At 47.8% G+C, this 23,301-nt stretch overlaps 1 protein-coding gene across 2 annotated transcripts in view; it reads right to left on the bottom strand.

Annotated features, from left to right (window-relative positions):
• YBX2 (Y-box binding protein 2) overlaps window positions 1-13,898 on the bottom strand; it is an 889,269-nt gene extending 875,371 nt beyond the window's left edge. Inside the window, exons 1-3 of one of the 2 annotated variants that reach the window (XM_069645782.1) lie at window positions 13,680-13,898; window positions 3,420-3,483; window positions 2,678-2,711 (exon numbers count right to left, since the gene is read on the bottom strand). In XM_069645782.1, the coding sequence (XP_069501883.1) occupies window positions 2,678-2,711; window positions 3,420-3,483; window positions 13,680-13,785 (204 nt within the window). In that variant the 5' untranslated portion in view covers window positions 13,786-13,898. The remainder of the gene's footprint in view (window positions 1-2,677; window positions 2,712-3,419; window positions 3,484-13,679) is intronic. The other variant, XM_069645789.1, reaches the window with a different exon arrangement.
• Between the last annotated feature and the right edge of the window lie 9,403 nt (window positions 13,899-23,301).

Here is a 23,301-nt window from a genome sequence, read left to right as displayed (position 1 = left end):
CTGTACAAGCACCATGAAAACATTCAACAAAACTCTACCAAATGTACAGTGCCACACGGCAGCACAGGGAAATCAATATATGCCCATCAGGAGAATCAAAGAACGTTAAGCAAATCCCTGACAAACCTTGTTAACAGCTCCATTGACACTTACAAAATTACTTCTAAAATACATTTCTTAGCATTTATAGCTTCATGAAATATCTGCTACTGTAAAAGCTTATGTAAGGCCGACTATTGCCTAATTCATACATTTAAAAAGTTTATTAAATTACTGCTGCTGTAACTGCAACTGCACCAGTTGTGCATAACCTTGCAGCTTAAACAGGCCCTCTTATGCATCTTCATTAGCACTCATGCAATGAACGAGGCTTGCTCGTCGGACAATGCATTGCATGCTTCTAGGGCTACAGGACCCTAAGGAACCAATGACAGGTAGTTTTTACAGGTACATAAAGACAACCCCAACATTTAATTCCTGAAATAGTTCATACAAAGGCAGTTTACAGGCTACTGGAGCCAAGTAGATACCCAAGCCGGTGCATCTGGGGGGACCCCATCGAAAAAGACTAGACACCAGTTTATCAGATGGCCTGCTGAAGGATGGCTGCAAGGGAACCAGACTGGTTCGGATTGCAGTCGTGAAAGGTGCAGGCCCAGATTCACAGAGCCAAAGACAAAGGATGTTTTAAGGCTCCCATTGATGAGAAAGGGACAGCAGCAATGGGCACAACAGAATGTCAGAAGTGGCTCCAGTGAGCAGAAAGGATCATGACAGGAACAGTCTTGATTAACAGCTTACAGGACTGAGACGATGCCCCATGAGGGAGAAGAGAATTTGGCAAAGCAGCACCAAGCACCGCTCACTTCAGGGAAGAGAAGCCCTGCAGGAGAACCAGCAGCAGGTCCCTCAGGCATTCCATCTCCAGCTTATTCCAAGGTAATTTCAGCACAAAACTCCATAATTACCCCAGGTCTCCCTACGTATACACCCACACACATGGTAGGTTTAACTGCCGACCAAGGTACAACCGTGCCACATTTAAAGTTTTGGAGAATATCAAGGATTTACCAGCCAAACACCATAAACGTCGAGTAGTTTGGGATACCCTCATCCAGCTAAAACATCTGTCAAAGTCTGCCTTTGTAGGTTCTGTTAAGAGTCGACAATTCTGACCTTTCCAGGAGGTACGCAAACCACAATAGCCAGGGTGTAGGACTTAAAATGTACTGGTAGCACAATGGCCACCATGAATGTGGATTAGGCTACCACTGTAGAAAAGGCTACAGGATGGAGTAGCCGAAACATGACCACCAATTTAGTCCAACACTTTCTGGGTAAGTAGTGACCCAGGGGCAAAAATGAGGCTCTCAAGGAGAACCCCCTACCCGGGTAGCCATATAGACTGCAAAGGAGTTGCAGCTGCAGGAGGTTTCAATAGAGTACTACCTCGTTCAGCAGAAGAGAACAAAAAAAAAAATACAAAAAATAGTTTAGGACTCAGCAAAAAGGAACCCTAAAAGTGGACTTTTGAATTAATCAGATTAAAAATAACAAAAAATGTCTTCATTTGTGACGGTGTGTTTCAGACTGTTGGGGCACTGGCCTTATTTGGTCAGGTGCTTTATAACTAGGACAGGATTTAATTTCTTTTTTAATGTAAAGGGCTAGTTTTCCTGGCAAGATTAGCACTTCCAGAAATAGTTTAATAACTGAATATAAATTATTGCTAAACAACCAACACATTCAGGGAGTATTTGTTGTCAAGTAACATACTTCAGGGCAGATGCGAGGCGCAGCAAGTACAATGATACTGTGGAAGTGCCCGCTCATTTGGGACAGCCTTAAAAGCTTTGCAATCTAGCTGCCAATCCGAGTTACGCTGTACACAAGCCTGTTCTGCTAGATTTCACCTCATGCCCGCGAGAATGCACATTCAAATTTGACTCCCAGGTGGCTACAGCAGATCATGTCCACGACCACTTTCCATTTACAACATAACAGACGGGGCAAGAAAATGACAATAATTTGTAATGGGCAGTTGGTAAATGAAATGTTAATGCTGTGGTAGATCTACAGAATAGAAACAAAAGAAAACTCAATAACAAAGGCTCACATTTTTAGCAGCATCTGGTGAAACTCCGTAAACGCCATTATTTTGAACAGGTGAAGCTGTGCTTGAGAAAAAGCCTGTGCATGGCCTGCCTAAACTGGTTCGCATTCTACTTCAACTACATTATAATGCAGTGTGTGATTTAGCAATTTTATGCCGCACACCCTTTTGGCTCCTTTAAAGGGTGTACATGTTACACCCGCCTATCCCCTTCACCACAATAACCGATTAATGTATCAAGTCTTTAGATGTAATAAAGCACAGATGAAATCCCACAAAGATTACACTTTACAAATAAACTGGCTCTTGCGTATCTTGTGTGGTGCACACTGACCCACACAAGTGAATAACAGACTATCCGCAGCACCAGCCCACACCGCAAGAGCAGCATTTGCACTAGAAATGTGAAACTACCAAATGGCAGAATCCGATCGCAAAACCCCATAAAAAAACATGATAAAGTAGTCACTCAATACCAGAATGTTACCAAGTAAAATTATTGATTAGTAGTAGCACAAATATAAATCCCATCTTTGATGTGAGAGCAGAGCGGAAAGTGCTCACCTGGTGCACAAAGACATCTTCTTTGGTGTCATTCCTGCAGGGAGAAGAGAAAGAAATTAGGGTAGTGGCATGCTTTCCCTACTGCAGGCTTAAGTGAAAATCTAATGGGCAACTTGCAAATATATTGAAGTCAGACTGTGGCCCTTGAATACAAACCGGATTGTGACCCGGTGAGAAGCTTGTGAATCAGAGCAAGCAGCATTATACCAACTACTTTTTATAGAGTGGGTCAAATGTGTCCCTACTTCAACTTGAGAGGCTTGAAAAATGAGGGGTTGAATTGCATTGCCCTCTTGTTTGCAAGAGTGAGATATCAACAGGGAGTTTCAACACCAGAGTGGCCCGGTTTAAAATTGTTGGGTAACTAGCAGTGTACCCTTCAAGAATTTCCACTGGCAAATCATGCATCCTGAAGCTCTGTCAAAAACCAATGAAATGTCGAACACCGTAGCTGATAGGGAATCAATACCCACTGGCAGATAGGGCGTTTCCAATTAGTTTTTAAATTTGCCAATTGAACAGGGACTTCACAGAACAGCAAGTTTGGAATAGAGCATTGTAAAATGAAGCAAAGTGTCTAAATATCATGCCAGGAAGAACTAATTTGCTACCACCACTCCTGCCCCGCCCCCAACTCAACCCCTTCTCATAACACTGCCTTCTCGCAGGTGAAACAAAAAACTATCAACGTGCACGCAGCAGCCATTGAGCCGCAAGAATCTGGCCACTTAAGAAAAAGTACCTGTTGATGAATCCATAGCCGTTGCGGACGTTGAACCATTTCACTGTGCCCTGTACCTGTGTTGCTGACAGAACAGTTAAAAATAAGTATATTGGCTTAATGCCCTTACAGTAAAGATCACTGCCACACAGCAACAGACTTCAATTTCAGCCCTTGGGGCGACACTTTATATACAGGGCAGACACTCCACAAGGCCCAACCCCCTACCACCAGAAATCCCACAAGCAGACAAACTAGCAAACCAGAATAGCTGCATCTCCCCTCCACCCCAGACACTTCCTGCAGTCTAAAAAAAATCCCCTTTAGCACCTCCATCGTATTACCCAATAACTTAATTCAACCTCTTGAAAGGGGTCTAGCAACCTAATTGAAACAGATTTTTCTATTACCGATTATGGTGCTATTTTACAGACCACATTTTGAGCTTATGTAGTTGAAAATAAAGCGGCATCTTTATGAAACCTTCTGCATAACTGTCTCCACCTTGAAATAGTCTCACCAATATAGGCCTTTATTCTGGTTAGATTGAAAAAGATACATACAACCAACAAGAACAGCACCAGCCTGATCACTAGCATTCCCTAATCACACTAGCCACTCAATGTGTCCATAATCTAGCACCAGTACAACCCCCCCGAACTTTTGTGACCAGTAATGGCTTTGAGACAGTTCCAGTTTTCCCACGTGATTACCCAACCCCAACACATTTCTTTAATACAGTGAAAGGTCAGTGTCAAGACCAGGCTTTCATCGGAGCACTTCTCTGTTAGTGTAAACCAAGTTACAGCAGCTGGGAAAGGACCCTGTGAAGTAGCGTAAACCATGGGCACCCCCTTCCACCGGCAGAAAATTAAATGGCAAAAAAAAGGACATCTAGATTTGGATTAGAATGCAGTAGTTTTCCATCATACTTTATTAGGTGACTACAAAAGACTTGAGACAAATATCCCTGAAAAGGTACAACTTAAAATGTCCTTGAAATAGTTCAAACACTGCAATGGACTTAAAATGACAATGGTGGTGCTTATGAAGAAAACATACCTCGGTCTGTGGTCTTAGCGATTCATGTCATTTTATAGTTCTGCCTTTGATGTCCTGTGTCTCATTTTAACTTTCCAAAATTGCCCGTTTTTGGTAAGAAAATGCTCGTCACCCCTACCCAGAACCCCCCTTTCTTCAAGGACGAACACTAAATACATACTGCCCACCCCTCTGGGCTCTTATATGGAACCACATAGCCATATGCACTACACCAATATCTGTAGGAATCAAAATATCCAATTTTGCATCTTGCCGTTCCCATTTACTCATTAACATCGTTTTGCAGGGCTCAACTATAACATGCATCAGGTCTCACTACTCAACTGAGTAGTATTAGCCCACCTGAGCAAGAAGAGCTTGGCACCCAACAGTTTTTTTTAAACATCTCTTTATTAACTGGATCACATCCCCATCTCAAACCCTGTCATTTACAACAGTGAAATACATGCTCAGCAGCTGGATAACAGATTACGCCATGTAACCTATAGGGCTCACTTGACACCTGCTGATTGTTCATCAACCCCCACAACTCAGTTTACCGGGTGCGGGAGTATACACCCTCCCGCCCCACCGTCCTTCCATAGCCGCATCCTTGCCAGCAGAGACGCCGTCAATGGGCCCCATATGTCCTTAGGTCTATTCTGCAGTCCACACAGGGCAGCATAGTCTATTGGTATTGCTCAGCCAAAGTAGGTCCTTCAACAACCCTTTCATCTCCAGGGGGGAGGAATGTGTCCATTTCATGAGGATGCATCTCCTAGCTATAATCGTACAAGAAGCCAAAAGTTTACTACACTTCATGGGTAAACCCGGAGACCGCCCCAGCATGCCACAACATCGTGCGCGGAACATTCTGTCCCATGATGTCCGTCACGATCTCAAACACCCCCTCCCAAAAGGGGCCCAGAGCGACACTCCCATAGCATGTGGATCATGTCCGCATGATCCTTCCTACACCTCGGGCAGGATTCAGACCTTGTTGCATCAAATTTATGCGCTGGCTAGACAGACCCTGTGGAGTGTCTTAAGTTAAATCAGTTGCAACCTTGAACTGAACGCCCCAGTGTGCGTGATTTCACATAGTATCCCCCATTGCTTGTCCAAGGGTGATCCCACTTTCTCGCTCCCAGTGCCCTTTGCTTGGGGGGGGATCGCGGTGTGTATCTGCCAGTATCATTTTTTTATATTGTCGATACCACTCCCCTACATCCCTGGGAGTTGCACATGTAATGCATCAGGGGCATAGTCAGAGGGAACTCTGGGAAAACCAGTGACCATTCTTTAAAGGCCGTCCTCATCCTGTAATACTGTAATGTGCGTTAAGGACCTTTGCCCATCATACCCCCAAATACCTACGCACCTCTCCATTCCCCTACTATGGACTTGTTGCACGGGGGCGCCAGGGCCTCAATCTGCTATAGCCTGGTGTTCCACTCCTACCCTTTTCATAACCCGCCTCCGAGCATGCACCGTACATGCCACGGGGTTGAACTTGCATTGGACAGCCACTCTCCCCGAAACCAAGAGTCCCTGCAGCGAGTAGGGGTATACCGAACCTCTGAATATGCACATGCGGTGGCCCCCACCTCTCCCACATCCAGTACCTCGCAAAAGACAACTGGGCCGCCAGAATATATGCCTCGATATCTGGGGCTCCGATCCCTCCCCGCTCCCATGGCTGTGTCAAAATCTCCCAGCTTATCCACAAGGCCTTGGTATACCAGGTCTGGCGAATCAGCTGAGATCTTATCTCACTAAAGAAACTCTTCCCGGGCCAGACTGGTATATTTGCAAACATATACAAGACCTTGGTGACAACTACCATTTTAACAATGGTCACACGACTCATAAGTGTGAGCGGAAACTTGCACCATCTGTCTTTGCCCTCAGTGACCTTAAGTACTCCCTGTGGTTCATATCCAGCAGACAGCCTTCCTACTAACCACCACCCCCAGGTACATAACCAAGTCCTGTACCCACCCAAACCCCTCCATGCTAGTCAGAGGAGTCGTTACCGCATTCAGGGGGAAAAGGGAGGATTTGGCCTGAAATCAGCTACTTCCTGTGCGAGGGGCTTAAGGTTAGCCTCAGGGTTCCTTATATAAATAATGGCGTCATCTGCGTACAATGAGATCAACTCCCTCTGCCCACCCATGCCCAGCCCCCTATGTCCATTCAGCCTATGGAGTCTGCCCACCAATACCTCTATAGCCACTGCAAAAAGCAATGGGGGAAACAGGCACCACTGCTTCATCTCCCTCACAAGCAGAAATAACTGCCCAAACCCCACCCACACTTATCTGAACACTACACCCCGAGTACAACCTCACAGCCTTCACAAAATATGGGGGGTTCACAGCCTTCACAAAATATGGGGGGGTTCACAGCCACGACAGCACCTCAAACAAATACTTCCACTCAATGGAGTCAAATGCCTTCTCCACATCTAACAGTGCAACCACTGCCTACGTCCCCGGGTCTATTTGTGCCAAAACTGCGAGTAGTCGCTTAAGATTCAAAGATGTCAACCTTCCTGGAATAAACCCAGCTTGGTCTCTGCACTATTTGCAGGACATGTAGCAGGAGTCGGTCCGCCAAGACCTTCACAAAGATCATCGTATCTTCCCGCAACATATGGCTAGCCACCTCCGGACCCCATTCTTTATAAAACTCAGTTATGCCCGGTGCCTTCGCGGTGGGTAGGGCTTTTATTGTGCCCAGCACATCCTCCACCGTTATGGGCCTAGCAAGGGACTCCACAGCCTCTGCATCAAACCTGGGGGAGCGCTGCACCCTCAATATAATCCCTCAATGCAGAACCCGAATGTTTGCCTCTCGCGGCATAATAGGATTCGTAGAACCTGCAGAACTCCCCAGCTATTTCACATGGTTTCACCAGGATCTCTCCGCTATTGGATCTCACTGCCATGTTTCCCCAAATCCCCGCTCTCCCCTGACAAGAGCTGCAAGGTATCTGCCTGGCCTCCCCTCACAGTATATGCAAGCTCTTGCAGGTCTTGCAAAGAACTGCACCTCCCCCTTCGCTAGCGCCCTAAACCTATCCAGCCCTTAAATTTGGCCAGCGACTAATGAACCCAGCCTCTCCACCTCCTCCCACTGCTTTATCTCCACTTCGACCGCATTGAGTTCTCACCGTATTGTCCTCAACACCCCGTGCTCTGCAGATAAACACCCCCTCTCAACACCACTTTAAACGCTTCCCAGAGCATTCCCTTGCTCTGCACCGAGCCAACGTTTTCCTGGAAGTAATGCTTAAGCACACTGTGTGCATCACTTTTGAAGGAGCTATCTTGCAAAGCTGCTGGTTTAAACCTCCACCTGGGCCGCGGCAACGGTTCTCCCAGATCCACTGACCTCAAAACTGGGGAGTGACCGGACAGAGTCCTAGGTAGCATCTCACAACCTACTGTGCAACGAATAACCTGGGGGAAGCCCAATACATAATCTATCCTGGTTGACGTTTTATACACTGTAGAGTGGTGTGAAAAACCTGCCAATCCCGGATGCAGCACCCTCCACACATCCCTCAGTGTAAGAGCGTCCAAAGCCCCCTACACCGCTTCCGCTGCCTTTATGTGCGCCTCTTTCTCTCCAGAATCCAGCCCCAGGTCCAAGATAAAAATTCAGATCCCCCACCCACAGGATATACGTATCACGATATTTCAAGCATTTTTCCAGGAGACCCTCAAAGAAGCTTGGATCATCCACGTTGGGACCATAAATATTGACTACAGTTAACTTTGATTGACCCAGACACCCTGAGACAACATACCTTCCAACCGGATCTATCTCAGTCCCACTGACCCTGAATCCCAACGATTTATGAATCAGCCATTACCCCCGCCAAATATGATGAATATGTAGTAAAGAACTTGCATTTACCCCACCTGCGAGCAACCCATTCATTCCCCTGTCCCTGGAGGTGTTTCTTGCAACAAAACTATCTAAGCGCTATGCCTCACAATACTGCACAACTTTTCTGGCTTTGCGCGGGTCGTTCATTCCCCACACATTCCAACTCAACACCTTATACACCATGGCTCAAGCCAATGCAGCTCCAGGCGACATACCTTGTCCAGGTGGCTCTGCCCAGTCATTCACCATGGTCTTTGCGATGCAATGTGAACCCTTTTCATGAACCCCACCCCTGCCAACCGGGCAAATTGTGCTCCCCCAAATCTCTCCCTCCACCCCCCGCCCACACTGCCCACCCCCAACTTGCAGTGATCACCCCTCCTCTCCCCCCACCCCAACAATCCTGCGTGAATAGCATTAGCCGGGGGCGCCGGACACCACTTTCCAAGCGGCCAGCCACGCTTTAACAGCAGAGGAGGATCACAAAAAAGAAAAACAAAATGAGACAAAAGCATTCATGCATGCTGCTGGACTGACTAGGTACATAACTAGCTATATTCCAGCTTGACCCTTCAGAGCGGGAGTTCCGATTAAACCCGCTTCTCCTTGATTTCCTTTCCATGACAGATACGCCTTGTTACATATCGTCAAGCGCAGGCTGACGGGCCTTCTACTGGTCCCTTATCTTCACGATGTGGCAGGTTCTCGATAAATTCATGTGCAGCCGGCAAAAAGGTGAATAAATAAGTTCCCCCATTGTGCTGCACCCTGAGTTTGGATGGGTACTGCATGGAATATTGCAGACCCTTCTCACGCAACATCCTCTTCCCTGCAGCAAACTACATATGGGCCTTCTGGACTGCCGTGGTAAAGTCAGGATAGGAGGCTACTCTACTGTCCTCATACGTGAGGTCCCCAAAATCCCTTGCCCGTCTTAGTATGGCGTCCCGGTCACGGTAATTGACTACCTTAGCAATGACCGGCCTTGGCACCACCTGCATTATCGTAATCCTGTATGCCCTCTACTAAGAATTGCGAGGACAAAGCAGGCCCCTGCAGAACATCCTTGATAAAAGTCTCCATGAACACCTCCAGATTCCGCTGGGGGACAGTTTCTGGGATTCCAACCACCCTTATATTGTTCCTACGCGACCTCGCTTCGAGGTCCTCATTTTTAACCCTAATGGCCTTCACCTCTCAATTCTTGCACCGTCTGGGCTGTCCATTGCTAGTATCCTCTAGCACCCCCCCCCCCCCCCCCCCCCAAGTCTCCACCTCAGAGGTTCTGCTGCTTTTATCGATCCTTTCTTGCATCCTGTCCACCTTATGTCAGTCCATCCAGCTTGGAGTTAATAGCAGCGAACCTGGACCGCACCTCAGCCAGGATCATACTCAACTCAGAAGGGGGGGGGGATCCTCACTCAGGCCCTTTGATGGCTCGGCGAGGTGCTCTGCTTGCCCCATAGTGGCTTGAGCTGTCCCCAGGGTGATTCCTGGTCCCTCCGAGGCCCCTCCCTATGCGTGAACGGCAAACGAGTTTGCTTCTTAACACCCATCACCAGCAATGTCCTCCCATTGTCGGCCGCCATGCACCCTTCCGGATCCTGTGTCCTCCAACCGTACCCCTTCCTTGAAATTAGTCCAGTAACCCAACCAAGTTGGCCCAGTATCCAAGCAGCCCCGCACACTGGTTCCAGCCCCTCTGTGCGTAAAGGATCAAGCTCCTCCTCTCCGCTCAGCCTACAAAGTCTTACAGGCCCCTATCATTCACTAGATGCCCCCCCCCTCCTAGTCCGCGACCTCTCAAGCCTGCTTTCCTGGGCTGTGGCCCCTCACACCCTTCAGCACACAATACAGTTTTTGCTCCAGCAACGTACCTAGCCCCCGGGTGTAGCCGGCTGCAATGCCCCGAGGCTTCCCGTGTCCACCTGCCCCTACCGCCCCCCTAGGCGCTGCACCGCCGGCATCTGCAGATTGCTCCCCCAAGAACAAGTAGTGTCAGACTCAGGGGGCCTATGCACCACTCCAGCAATAGGCAGCCCAGAGCCAGCGAGCCCTCCACTGTCAGCGTCAAACCAACCTCATCAGGCACCTTGGCCACTGCAGTCACCAGCACCCAAGGCCTCCACGCTCTGCCTCCTCTCCAGCCCTAGGCCACCTGGGCCTTGCCACTCCACCGCTGGCTCAGAGCACCACTTCTCCGCACCCGCCAGGGCTCACAGCCGGTCACCCTCGACTCCAGAAGGCGGGGGAGGGGAAACCCGCCAAAACCGAACATGCAGAGTTCCACTCACTCTCCCCTGCCGGCTATCCATGCCGCCCAGCTGACCACAGCCTCCTCACCTCCCCCCTCAGCCACACTGTCCCTTCGTCTCCGCTGGGCCGGCTGCGCACGAGCACTCCGGCCAAAGCAGGGCTGAGCTGTGCCACCGGACCCATTCTCCCAACTGGGTGTCCGCTAATCCACCACCACTTCAGTCGCTCCGGCCGCCGCCACCTCAGCCCCAGGGCACCGTCCGCTGAACTGGTACTCTGCGCCCCAGTCCCTCTTGGGGCCCTTAGCTGGACACCCTCTGCAGCAAAGGGCGCTCCTCCCCGCCCTCACAGCAGGGCTCTGCCTGCACCGGGCTCCGCACACTCTTCTGCCAATCCCTGGGCTATCACCACACGGCTGCGGTCGCCTCCACGCACCGCGATCCCACAGGCAACACTGGTCCAGCGGTGCACAAGCTCTCGAGCCCGAGCAGAGCCGCCTGACCCAGTCCTTCCACCGCGCCACCACTCCACAGCCACCTCAGTCCCAGAGGCCGCTTCCACACCTGCCCAAAAACAGCCACACCAGGCCTCCAAACTGCACCAATTGCTGCCCCGGATCTCCCAGAGCTCCTTCCACAAGTCTGCCGTTTTGGGTCCTGGAGGGTCGGATTTCGTCCTCTGCTGTCAGGCTACAGAGAGCCCACACAGACCCCGCCATCTTGGTCGTGGGCTCTCTAGCTCCCCCCTGGCACCCAACAGTTAGGTATCTTTTTACCAGGGGACAGCTTACTACAATATGTTAATAACAGACAATGTGTAACAGCTGCTGGCCGGGCCAATACCAAACTGCACTAGTCAAAAGCAGACTGATACAAGGCCTACCTTCACCACAGTGAGCAAGCTGCACCCACCACTCATTCCCTTGCCTGCAGTTACTGATAGGTGCAAGTTTACTTTAATTAGCATGGGGATTCTACAGTCACTGTTCCTGCAACCATCATGAAGGTCAAGTCAACTCTGGTTGAAAATAAATGCAATTGTAGCAAGAGCAGCTAATGAGATGTAATGCAAAGGTTAAATCTAATCCAACTGAGTAAAAAAAAGCAAAGAAAATAAATCAAATGCATCATTTGTAGCAAAGGGTATCCTAAGAAACATTTTGTCCAACCAGATCAGAGGTTCGGCCAAATGTATACAGAGTTAACATTCCTGGCAGTGAAATCCAAATCTGTACAGAATTGTAACTTCCAAGCATACAAATTGTAATGCAAGAAACCAGCGAATTTACACCAGGTGGCATTCTTTTGCCCATAGTATTCTAAAACAAAAGCGTGTATATAGAAATGTAAACCTTTAAGCAGACCAAAGCCCACTAGTCGTATGCCTGTGCATTGCTCTTAAGGCCACGGTAAAGAAAGCCAAAAGCAATCCACAAAACTAAATTCAGAAAAGCCATTAAGCAATAACGAAGATATCCAAACTATGCTCAGGCAACTAATTAGCATTACATTGGTCCAACCCATTCCTGCTTCCTGCCCCTGCACTTCTCAGATTATGGAAACAAACTACACACCCAAACAAAGCTTACCCTTGGCCCCAGAACATTCAAGCTAGAAAAGGTTAGTAGTCAACCGTAGCTGCATGTACATTCAGGCCTCAGAATTACCACTAGCCAATAGCTAGTGATAACCGAGTCTTGACCGGTAGGAAATTGTACGGGTGGGGAGTGACTAGGTCTGTCTAATAGCTCGCAGCTTGACATTTTACCACATACATTTAAAAATGTTCAATTAAATGAAATAGCATGCTCTTTATTTCTAACCACCAACAAACTACCAACCCTAAACAGATGACCACTATGCCACCATTTACCCTCTCACCTCGACTTACCAACCAGTAAGCACTTTCCCACTTTCTTTGAAAATCCATAAGCAAAGAGGAAGATTTTAATTTTGATTTAAGGGTTTAACTAGCACCAAATTCCTTAGGAATTGTATTATCAGCAACCTTCAATGACACCAAAGCTGCTGCATGCCCTGGCACAGACGAAAGTGCAAGCTATGTGGTGCTGCAGTGCAACTAAGCTCACGCCCGCCATGCCTCGCAGCAGACTCCTATCAAAACAGCTACATAGTTAATGCAGCTATTAAACTCATGTACGTTGGCCAAGTTTTTCACGGTGGAATTAAACTAAACTAGTTACATTTGCTGTGGCTCAAATAGAACAAAAAACGTTTGAGCCGGAGAGAAAATCATCTTTGGATAGCCGGCATTGCCCAGTTCAAATGAGCTACATCTAGGGAACAAGCTAGTATACAGTATGTGAAACATCTAGTTTTTAACTGAAACACAGTATTTGTCTTGAGTGTTCATTTAACTGTCCCCCGGATGTCTCCCATCGCTTAATAACACAGTAGAACAAAGTTATGTTTGTATTATGTCACAGGCAGCCTGGAAAGGAAACTCCTGTAAGCGGTTTGTAACAAACCAACCAGAATCTTCTAGAGTAAATGCGGGAACTATCGCTCAGCAATTTTGAAACGATTAAGCCCAGTCGCAAAACAGCCAGCCAATACCATTCAATCAACCCGCAGTTGCTGCAGTTAATATCCCTCAAGACTCAATGGCCAAGTATTAACAAGGGATGTTTATTTTACATAAGAATAACTTGCACACCTCGAGAACTCTTCCTAGCTCTGAACACGCCCCACACACCATGAGCCTCATTGCCCCACTACAGCCACCACCTCAGGGCCTGCTACTGAGAATTAGTTGGCCCAGTGAGTCCTTTGCCTGAGCACCATTATGACGGACCCCTAGCCAGGAACCCCCACGGCGGCAGCGTTCCCTGTGCAAGGCCCACGTCAAATCAGCACTACTGTTCCCCATTAATAACCGTTTTGCTTCTCCACTTTATGGAGAACTCAGCGCATTGGTCCAAGTTTCTTTTTCCGGGCAAGCCAACCAAAACCGTGTAGCCCTCGCACCACTGCGCTTTACTCACCCCCAGGCCCCCACCTGCACAATCACACCCGTTCTAGTGTACCAGACCCCACCCTCCCCGTGTTAACCCCACTTCCCCCTCACCCAGCACCCTCTTGTCCGCCTGCCCCCTAAGCGGGGCGGCCGTTTTTGGGGCCACCGGCTCGGCCGGGATGGGCTCGGGGGGCCCGCGGGTGTCCACGTCGCTCATACTCCGCCCGCTTCCGCTCTCCCTGGTCTTTCGGGTCCGGCCCGGTTCCCAGGCGACGAAACCAGCGCAAGAGCCGGAACGCGAGCTCGCGGCCCGCCCTTTATCAGCTCGCTGCTCTCATTGGCTGTCCGTTTCCATTGGCCGCGTGTCGCACCCCCGCGCTAGCTTCCCATTGGCTGGACACCGAGTGAGCGGCAAAACAGAACAAACGGCATTAAACTGGCCGACTCAGTGGAGCCGGAAATTACTACAAGTGGACGGTACGCTTGCACGTGCTGGCAAGGAGGCTCGAGTTTGAAGTTTATCACCATAGTTACAGCTACGGAGATGCCTAAGGCCTCGCTACAGTATAACATACACACGTCCCATATAGCTATAGATATATAAAGCACATGCCATCATTCTGGAGCACCTGGGAGGGAGATTTTTACACTGAAAGGGGGATTCTCCAACTCTCCCATTGGCTTGCATTACAGGCTTACAATTATTTTAGGAGGGAGGATGTAAAAATCAGTAATATTTTCAATTGAAACATCAGGAGGGTTGGCATGTATGATAAATATAGTGATAGGTTGAACATTTGGGGGTGACTTCTGTTCTAGAGGGCTGAAGTTTAAACTCAGACTGGTCATACTCAAACTTAGGGGTGAGGTTGTTATGGCTTTTGAGGGACAGCGCTTAGTTTTGTGGACTTTTTTTCACGTTATATCTGCCATGTTGGGCCATATGGCATAGCTGCTATGTCAGCTTATGTGTGAGCCAGTCTTGGCTTTTCCATTGGATTCTGGGACTTTTAGTTTTCTCATTGAATGAATGGGCAAATATGTGCCAGCTTTCAGAGTGTACACCTGTCCTTGATCAATGAGTTATGCATGAGATTGAACCACTTGGCACCTATAATATCCTTCAAGGGCATTTTAAACTTTTAAAACTGAGTACCAGCTTTGGATTGGTGATATTGTATATATATTTACTATGTAAAGCACTTAGGTGTAAGTGCTATATAAATAACATCATTATCATTAAACGTGTGCCTCCAAATTGTCATATAATTAGCTCCATAAAGGCAAACGCGTACTCCTGTAATCTACCATCTGGTGGGGTTTGAAGAGGTGCTCGTGGTTAGGGATATAAAGAGAGAGATGGGGTTATATGAAAAGCAGCTGGTGGGCAAAGTTAACATGTATACCTGCTATCCCCTGACACATTGATTCAGTTGGGCAAAGAATCTTGCCTGTCTGTTGACTGTTCTAAACCAGATCTGAATATTCTAGAATTTTCCCATACTGCTGCAATACCTATATTTTGTTGTCAATCTTCTTTGGCCCAAAAGAATTTGTTAGCACAGGTACTTGCATGAGGGCTTTAATCGTTATTTAGCTTTGTTCAGTGGTAGTAAAAGGAGATACTGCTGAGGTGATAAAACCTACATTTTTGAGCTGCTTGTAGTGCTAGTTATGCCCGGAGTAAAGGAAATACTACTGCAGATATTAAGTGCACGCCAACGGAAATAACTGAACAATAGTCATTATATTAGACCCACATAGGGCCTTAAACATAACTTCAGCTCATGAAGCCAATCCACCTATGAAGGACGAAGCACTAATGTTCATTTACATTATTGTACAGTTTTCTTAATAAATAATTATAATTACAAATAACAGTGAGCACAACAGAAATACAGTGCTTTGGGTAAGGCAGTACCATAAACACAGTACTCGTTGTAACTGGCAGTTATAATAGGGCTGTGAGAACTGTGATGAATCCATGATTTTGTCCCTTCTCGCCAAGAGGGAGCCAAACCCTTTGGGACTAGGGAGGTGAGCCTGCTATGCAATACCCTTCCTAGGGGTCAGAGCAGGTGAGATCCCACTGGGGTGACCCCCCCCTCTAGGGACACGGAATGCCCAAGTCAGGGCTCCATCCCACCTCCCTTCCATTCCAAGACCCCAATGTTTAATGTTTATATGGGAATTAAAGAACCTAACAATGTACAAGGCCCCTTTAAGGTGGATGGCTTGGTTACTGACCTCTACACGTTACCACCTCCTGGAGAAACCGCTGACCAATGGACTTCTCTTCTTTACTCCAGGGAGGAAGTTAAAACCAGCGGGCAACCAGCTGATGAGAGGATAACCCTCCTCAGAATGCAGAACGCTGGTCGGCACACAGATGCAGAGGAGGGAGGTAGTCCCTCTGACGCAGGACAGAGAACCATGCAGAGCACATGGTGGGCTGAGACCAAGGGCTCTCTGGGGAACGCTGCTGCTTCGACAAGGGCGGGGACTCCAATCAGGCAGTGCCACTGGGGCAGGAAGCTAGCAGAGAAGCACCCAGAAGTACAAGCTTCCCGTCGCATAGACGCCAAATTCCTGAACGGGAAGAAGAACTGAAAAGCCAACCGCATATTCCAAAGAGGAAACGAGGGGGAGGATCCATAGGATCCAAAGATACCAACTCCAGTACCGAATCCTGCTGCTGGAAAGAAGGTACGCAGCTACTTTGGGGGACTGGTTGAAAGGTGGAGAAACCAATACAAAGCAGGGCTGAATGAGTCCACAGCCCACTTGAGGCTGAGAAACGAATGTCCCTGTAAGCGGATGAAAGAAAGATACTAAGCAGGGCTGAACTAGCCCATAGCCCACCTGAGGAGGAGAAATCCAAGACCCTGCGAGGGGGTGAAAGAAGGATACCAAGCAGGTCTGAACAAGTCCGTAGCCCCCTGGAGCTGAGAAACAGAAAACTGCGATGTGGTGAAAGAATTGTAAGGAGCACAGCGGACCAAGGCCATACCCCACCCAGGGTTGAGAGTCTAGAAACCCCACGAGGGGACGAGAAACAAGACACAGCCGCCAGTTTGGAGCAGGCCCACAAACTTTGAACAGTACCAGAACGACATATATTGAACTTTTTTTTTTTTGGTGAACATTTATCTACCAAAGTGAGGAGAATACATCTCCAAAGGAGGGATGAGTGGGATACTTTTCAGAATACCTGACAAAGAGATTGTGTTAGGTCAAAGCCAAGAGACATGTCTTTTTTTGTTGTTGCCGGATTTCTTGGTCATTACTCTACAAAGCCAGGAGCTGGAAGAGACTGGGAGAACATTGTGGGTGGGGGTCAGAAAACCAGCCACCACTCATTTTCCAAGGGAAAGTAAACCTTGGGCTAAGCTGAAACTTAGGGAATAACAGACATCCTGCTGTGCAGTGTGTTATTGTCATTCATCATAACATTGATATCATGTTGTACATGCAGCAGTGGATGCCGAAAAAAAATTTCATGACACAAACCAGTGCTCCTCCCCCAGGAGCCAGACATTGACTTTGTGGTCACAGAGAACTTGTGGCTCCCTGAAGATAGCACACTGCGACACCCTACAGACCAGGTGGATCCCTCCAAACTCCATGCAGTGCTCTCTCCCATTCACCCTGCAGCCCATAAGAAGGTCTTAAAACTGCATGGTACGCGCCAGTAGAAACATGAAGAGAAGATAGGGAATCATCACCAGAATTGGAATTCGGACCTCTACATTCCACTTTATCCAGTACAACGTGACTCAGCAAAGGCCATAGGTCTGGGGTCATTTCCTATATATCATGCTCCATTGCTTCCCAGCTAGTTCTGCATGTTATATGCATTCTATACATAGTACGAGGAAGACCCGTGCCTGATTATGGGGACAGTTTATCCTGGGGATGGTATGAGGAGGATATCCTGGTCACCCTCACCTAGCTCTCGCATTGAGCAGTGAACCATCACAGGGAACACCCTGATAATACTGGTATTTCCAAGAGACACTTTGCCGCTGAAACAATCAACAACCCAGCCCTTCCCAGCAGACTGTGGCCATAAAGTATATCAACCTCTGCTTTATATGAAGAATCAGTCCATCATCAGCAATCATTTAAGGAGTGTGGATTCAAAGTGGTCTTCAGATAACACAGAACACGAAGTGTGAAGAGTTACTCTTCAACGCTAGGGCCTCCGCAGTTATCAAGAGTTTTCTGTGAACTCCTTTGCTCTCAGTCTTGCACAGATTTCAGTAGTTCACAAATAACTAAATTGTGGCCCATGGAGACCAGGATTGCTGCAGACAGTACCGGCAGCTCCCACTGTGTGAACCGAGCAGGAGCAAGTAACCAGAGAACGGGTGAATGTACATTAAGTACCCCATATTTATTTACATTCTCGACTACGAGACTCACTGAAACAGAACAGCACTCTGCAGACCCCGGAAAAGGCCTGTATGGAATTCAAGATGTAAAACTAGCCACTTAAGGGCTTGGTCCACTTGCCTAATTACTTAATAAGCTCAAGTGAACTCATTACCCCCAGCCAAATACAGCCTTTATCCAATTAGCCAAAACAGGTGCAGACCCTCATGGGGTGTCTGACTTTAGTGCAGTGGTTATGAAACTATATAAACCCGGGCTTTCAGTCCGGCAGTATGGGTGTTTGGAGAAGGAGCAACTGGAGAGACTTTGGAGATGGTTTGAGAGAAGAAGGAGCTTGCACAGTGAGATGAGTCTGGAGAGGAGAAGGAGGAGTTTGGAGACTGAAAGGAGGTTGGAGACTTAAGGAGGGGAAGGAGGTGGAAGGAGAGTTTAACGAGAAGGGAGACCAACATAAGAAGGCTGTGAAAAGAGGGTTTAAGGAGGAGAGTGGCCAACATCAAAAAGCAGTGGAAGGAGGGTTTAAGGAGAAAGAAGTCCAACATCAGAAGTATGTTGAACAGAGGTTTAGGGAGAAGAGAGACCAACATCACAAGGAGGTTGAATGAGGCATTAAGGAGGCAAGACATAAACATCAGAAGGAGGTAGATGGAAAGGTTAAGCGACATCAACCATAGTAGGAGGTGGAATGTGTAACGGAGCAGAAGGTTGATGAAACTCAGTAGGTGGTGGGTAACAGGAACAAGAAGGAGGTTACAAAATAAAGAAAGGTTATGAACAACAGGAGGAGGTGGCCAGATAAGATACATAGGGAGGGGGAGAACCTCAAGTAGCTGGTGAGAGGAGATCAGAAGGTGGCGAGTGGAGATCAGGAGGAGGTTGGAGACATTCAGCAGGAGCACATAGAGTGGCTAGGAGGGATTGAGATAAGCGGCTGGGCATAAGACAGGGGGTTGGGGAAAGTCACCAACCAAAGGGGCCTGACCCTGGTAGGAGGAGGTGCGTAGAAGTGAGGGGGGCAGGAGCAGCATAGAGAGGCCACTCAAAAGGAATAATATGAGGCTCTAGGGCATTAGGGAGCCTTCCTTAGTTCTCTGAGAACACTGCAGATAGTCCAGGCTCCTCAACTCTACCATACAATCGTTGGGTAGATTTCCAACCTCTGTGAGGGTGTAGAAAAAGGAGGCTGACAAGGAGCAGTCATTTTGTGGACTATAAACATTTATTGAGTAACTCAAGAAAACCTATCTCTCCCTACTTCTAGGGGGCTTGCCCTGCATCAAATTAGGAAAACGTTAGTGAACTGGCAGAATGTCCATCAAAAATAATGTTCTCTTTCCTCTGTCAGAAACCAACAAATCTAACTCTAACACTATAAGCATAGGTCTTTAACTAAAGGGAAGTTTGTGTTTCCTTCACCAGGAGAATGACTCCCTTCTCCTGGCTGCTTGCTTCAATCTTATAGTAGAGGTTACTCCTATAATGTCTCATCACAAGGGAACAAGGGAATTGCTCCCTTCTGCCGGTCCTTCTATAAAGGTTCTCCACAATTGTCTTCAAGCACTCTTGCAGAAAACTTGGATACGTCTCTTTAACTCCTTCTAGGAAGTAGAAAAACTCATAGGGCCTCATTACGAGTCAGGCGTTAAGGGGTTAACGGCGCCGTAAACGGCGCCGACCCTTAACGCCTGATTACAAGGACCCTTAGCGCCATGGTGATTTTAACGCCTGCTTTTTGCAGGCGTTAAAATCCATGGCGCTAAGGGACCATGGTGCTAATTACGCCACCGTAATTTACGGTGGCGTAATTAGCGCCTTCCCCACTCCCATTATGCCCTGTGGGGCAAAAATGGGAATGGGGAAGGGTAAAATGGAAAATGGGGATTTACCGCCCCACTCACCTTGGAATGGGGCGGTAAATCCACCATCCACCATGGTGTAAACGTAGTTTACACCATGGTGGTAAGGGTACGACCCAGGCGGTAACTTACCGCCTGGGTCGTAATGAGGCCCATAGCCTTATTTGGCTTCCATCTAACACTCTGATGATGGATATCTCCTCCAGGTTTCTCTATATCTTTCCTTGTACAACTCTCTACTGGTTTCAATATTGTAATGAGGGGGATGTTTCGCAAAGCTCTCAGACTTTCCAGAAACATTTGCAGACAACGCCAGATGACATCTATTTTAACCAAGGTATTTGGTGAATCTCTGTGATGAGGGAAATGGCTCCTGTTCCACTCTGCTTGAGCAGTGGAATTGGGTGAATCACTCCAACGCGGTAGAGGACTCCTGATGCACTCTGCTTGGGTAGTGGTATTGGGCCGACCACACTGAATGAGAGGACACCCGATGCACTCTGTTTGAGCAGTGGTATTGTATTGGCCTCTGTGTGGGGGGAGATGACTCCTGATGCACTCTGCTTGGACAGCGGTATTGAGTTGACCACTGCAACAAGGGGGATGACTCCTGATGCATTTTGCTTGAGCATTGTATTGGACTGACCACTGCGACAAGGGAGATGGCTCCCGATGTACTCTGCTTGGGCAATGGTATTGGTCTGAGCAATGCAATGAGTAAGATGACTCTCGATGCACTCTTTCATTAATTTTCGAGACCCTACTGGTTCTTGACCACTCCCGCCACCAGTAGTTTTCCCTGGGCAGCTTATCGGTTCTTCCTGGGGTTTGATGTCATCCTCGTTCTCCAGGCCGCTGCCTGTGTCCTTCTTGTTGATGTCTGCCTCTTGCAATCCGCTCTGCAGAGTTATGGTCCTTGCAGTGGATCCCGCTACGCCAATGTGGCTCTGCCTGCGCAGGGCTTTAAGACCTCCAGTGTTAGCAGTTTTTCTGTACCGCACAGTCTACCTTGCCATGATCGCGCCACTGGATCTTTCCTCCAGCTTGCTTGTAGGCAGACTCCTGTTAGACCTGCACAGGACACTCTTGACTCTCTGCCAGGGTCCCTTGCACTGCTGCCACAGTCCTGACATGAATGTCCGCTTCACCGGGCTGCATATATGGCTCCCCCTCGTCTTCTTCTTCCTGCTTTCTGTGCGGCTCTGCAGCAGGCTTGTGGTCTCAGCATAGTTTCTGGACCCGACAGTCCACCTTTCTGCAATCACGCCTCCACCAAGTGCCGCCTCCCAGGACGCGCCAGTAACGTTCTGAAATGCTATCTTAATAGTGGAAGGTGGATGGGGAATCTGTTTCCTCCCAGTTTGCTTGACCCCATCGTTAAAAGTACCTTACTGTATTTGATGCAAGCCTCATGAATAACCTATGTTTGGTTGTGTTAACATTGTGGTTGTAACAGAAAATAAGTGTAATGAAAAGAGTTAAAAATAAATAAAAGTCTGTTATAAAAGGAGCACTGATCAGAGTATCAGTAGCATTGCAGTTGTCTCATTGACAAGCCAGGAAATAGTTGCCCGCCAGACCGTTATCCTGAAGATATTGCTGGGTTGGGCATTGTGGCTGCTAAGCACTCGCGCCGTGCCTGGGCAGCAACTTTCATTTCTGTCATACTTCTGGGACTCATGACTGGACCTCCTTATTCATAATTCCCACAAGGATAGAGACTTGAATCTGTTTGTATAGGAGACTAGTGTCTGTTATATGTCTTCCTTGCCAAGTGTCTTCAGAGAGACTGTGGGGCAATTCCTCTTGCTGGCACGCTCTTCTCTCCCACACCCACTCTGTGCCTCACATACTTCCTCATATCTCTCTTGCAGTTATAGCACGTCACTGGGACTTCCAGGGACTACAAAGGGATGGCACGGCTCCTCCAGCATCTGGCTCTCACCGGCTCTGTGGGGCGCTCTTCCCAACAACAGTCTCGACTTGCTTGCGCTTCGGTTGCTTCCGTGCATGGGAGCACTCCTACGTGCCCACCAAAGACCTGATGCTCTCTCCCTGGGTCTCACAGACCCTTTCGAAGCTTCGGCCTACTGAACACTTGATGGCTGCAGCTTGACAGGGCTAGATTAGAGACGGGAGATAAACCCTTCTCTATTTTTGTACTTTGTTGCCGTTTGTAACAATTGGATCGCTTTGTTGGTTTCCTGTGGGTATCCTTGGATCTTCACAGGGCCTCCTCATCCCAGTACAGATATGGTTAGTACTCCAGTTGTTTTTTTTCATCATCCCAGTACTAATCATTGCCTTGAGAGGATCTGCTTTACAGCAATAGACAGTCAAGAGTCAAAGTAAAGAGTGGAATCAGAAAAAGTGGCTAAAGGAGGTAGGGGTGTGATGTGACTTGGTATGCTACCCCATGGGTAGTTGTCCTTCTCCCTAAGGGGGAGGCCCTCTCCATGAGATCCTCTCTCATTATAACACCCCCAGGGGGGCTATCAGGTAGTGGTCTCACCTCCATGGCCTCATGGGAAAGGGCTAGTCAGAAGTCTTGCACTTTGTCTAATCAAAACATTCTTCCCATCGCACGACTGTTCTTTGTTCTCCACCTGCACAATCACACCTGTTATCCTATACCAGCCCCCCCTCCTTGTGTTGACCCCACTACCCCCTCAGCCAACACCTTCTTGTCCACCTGCCGACTAAGCGGGCCACACTTATGTTTCTCCTCATCCTGTTCTCATTCTCCCAACCCTGATTCCTCTTTCTTTTTTTGCTCATAACCTTGGTGTTAGTACTTATTTAGGAATGCTTCTTTGCCCTTTTATTCTCATAGTTCCCTGGCTCATACCTGTCATTTTCAACTATATATCACTTGTAAAATCCACACTCTCCTTACTTTGCAGGCTACCAAGATGCTTATACTGCATTTGGCATCTTCTCATCTTGGTTAATTTGTTTTTTAGTTTGTTTGTTTGTTTTATTTATCTAGCGCTGCTCACCCAAGGCTATCCGGGTGCAAGTTTACATAGTACATTTCAAGTGCAGATATATACAATTTCAAATGTGGAGATATATACAAAAGTAGCAGGAAAGTTACAGTAGTATATTAGATTGTAGCGTATGGATACTATAGTACAGTTACATAGAGGAGGGAAAATACAGTGATATAACAATGAGAGGAGATACAATGGAAGATGCAGAGCATAGAGCAGTTACAGTTACAGTGCCAAGGTAGATTTGATGTGATGCTCTCTCTTCTCCTTTGCTTGGTCTCCCTGACGTTGCTCTTTCCCCTTAATATATATCTTGAACTCTGCTATCAACCTCCTGTTTTGTCTCCCATCACATTATCACAATTCTCATTGTCATGCTTCTCCCTGCTGGCATTCCTTTTATTCCCGCCTCCACCTCCTATGCATGTATTGGTTGTCTTGCACCTTTCTGTCATCTCTTTTTTCCCCCTGCAATCTATCCAGTTCTCT

This window comes from Ambystoma mexicanum, chromosome 1p (assembly GCF_040938575.1).
Source record: "Ambystoma mexicanum isolate Mex_15411 chromosome 1p, UKY_AmexF1_1, whole genome shotgun sequence".
Taxonomy (NCBI): domain Eukaryota; kingdom Metazoa; phylum Chordata; class Amphibia; order Caudata; family Ambystomatidae; genus Ambystoma; species Ambystoma mexicanum.
Note: the sequence above shows the minus strand (reverse complement) of the source record. Positions and strands in the feature narration are given on the sequence as shown.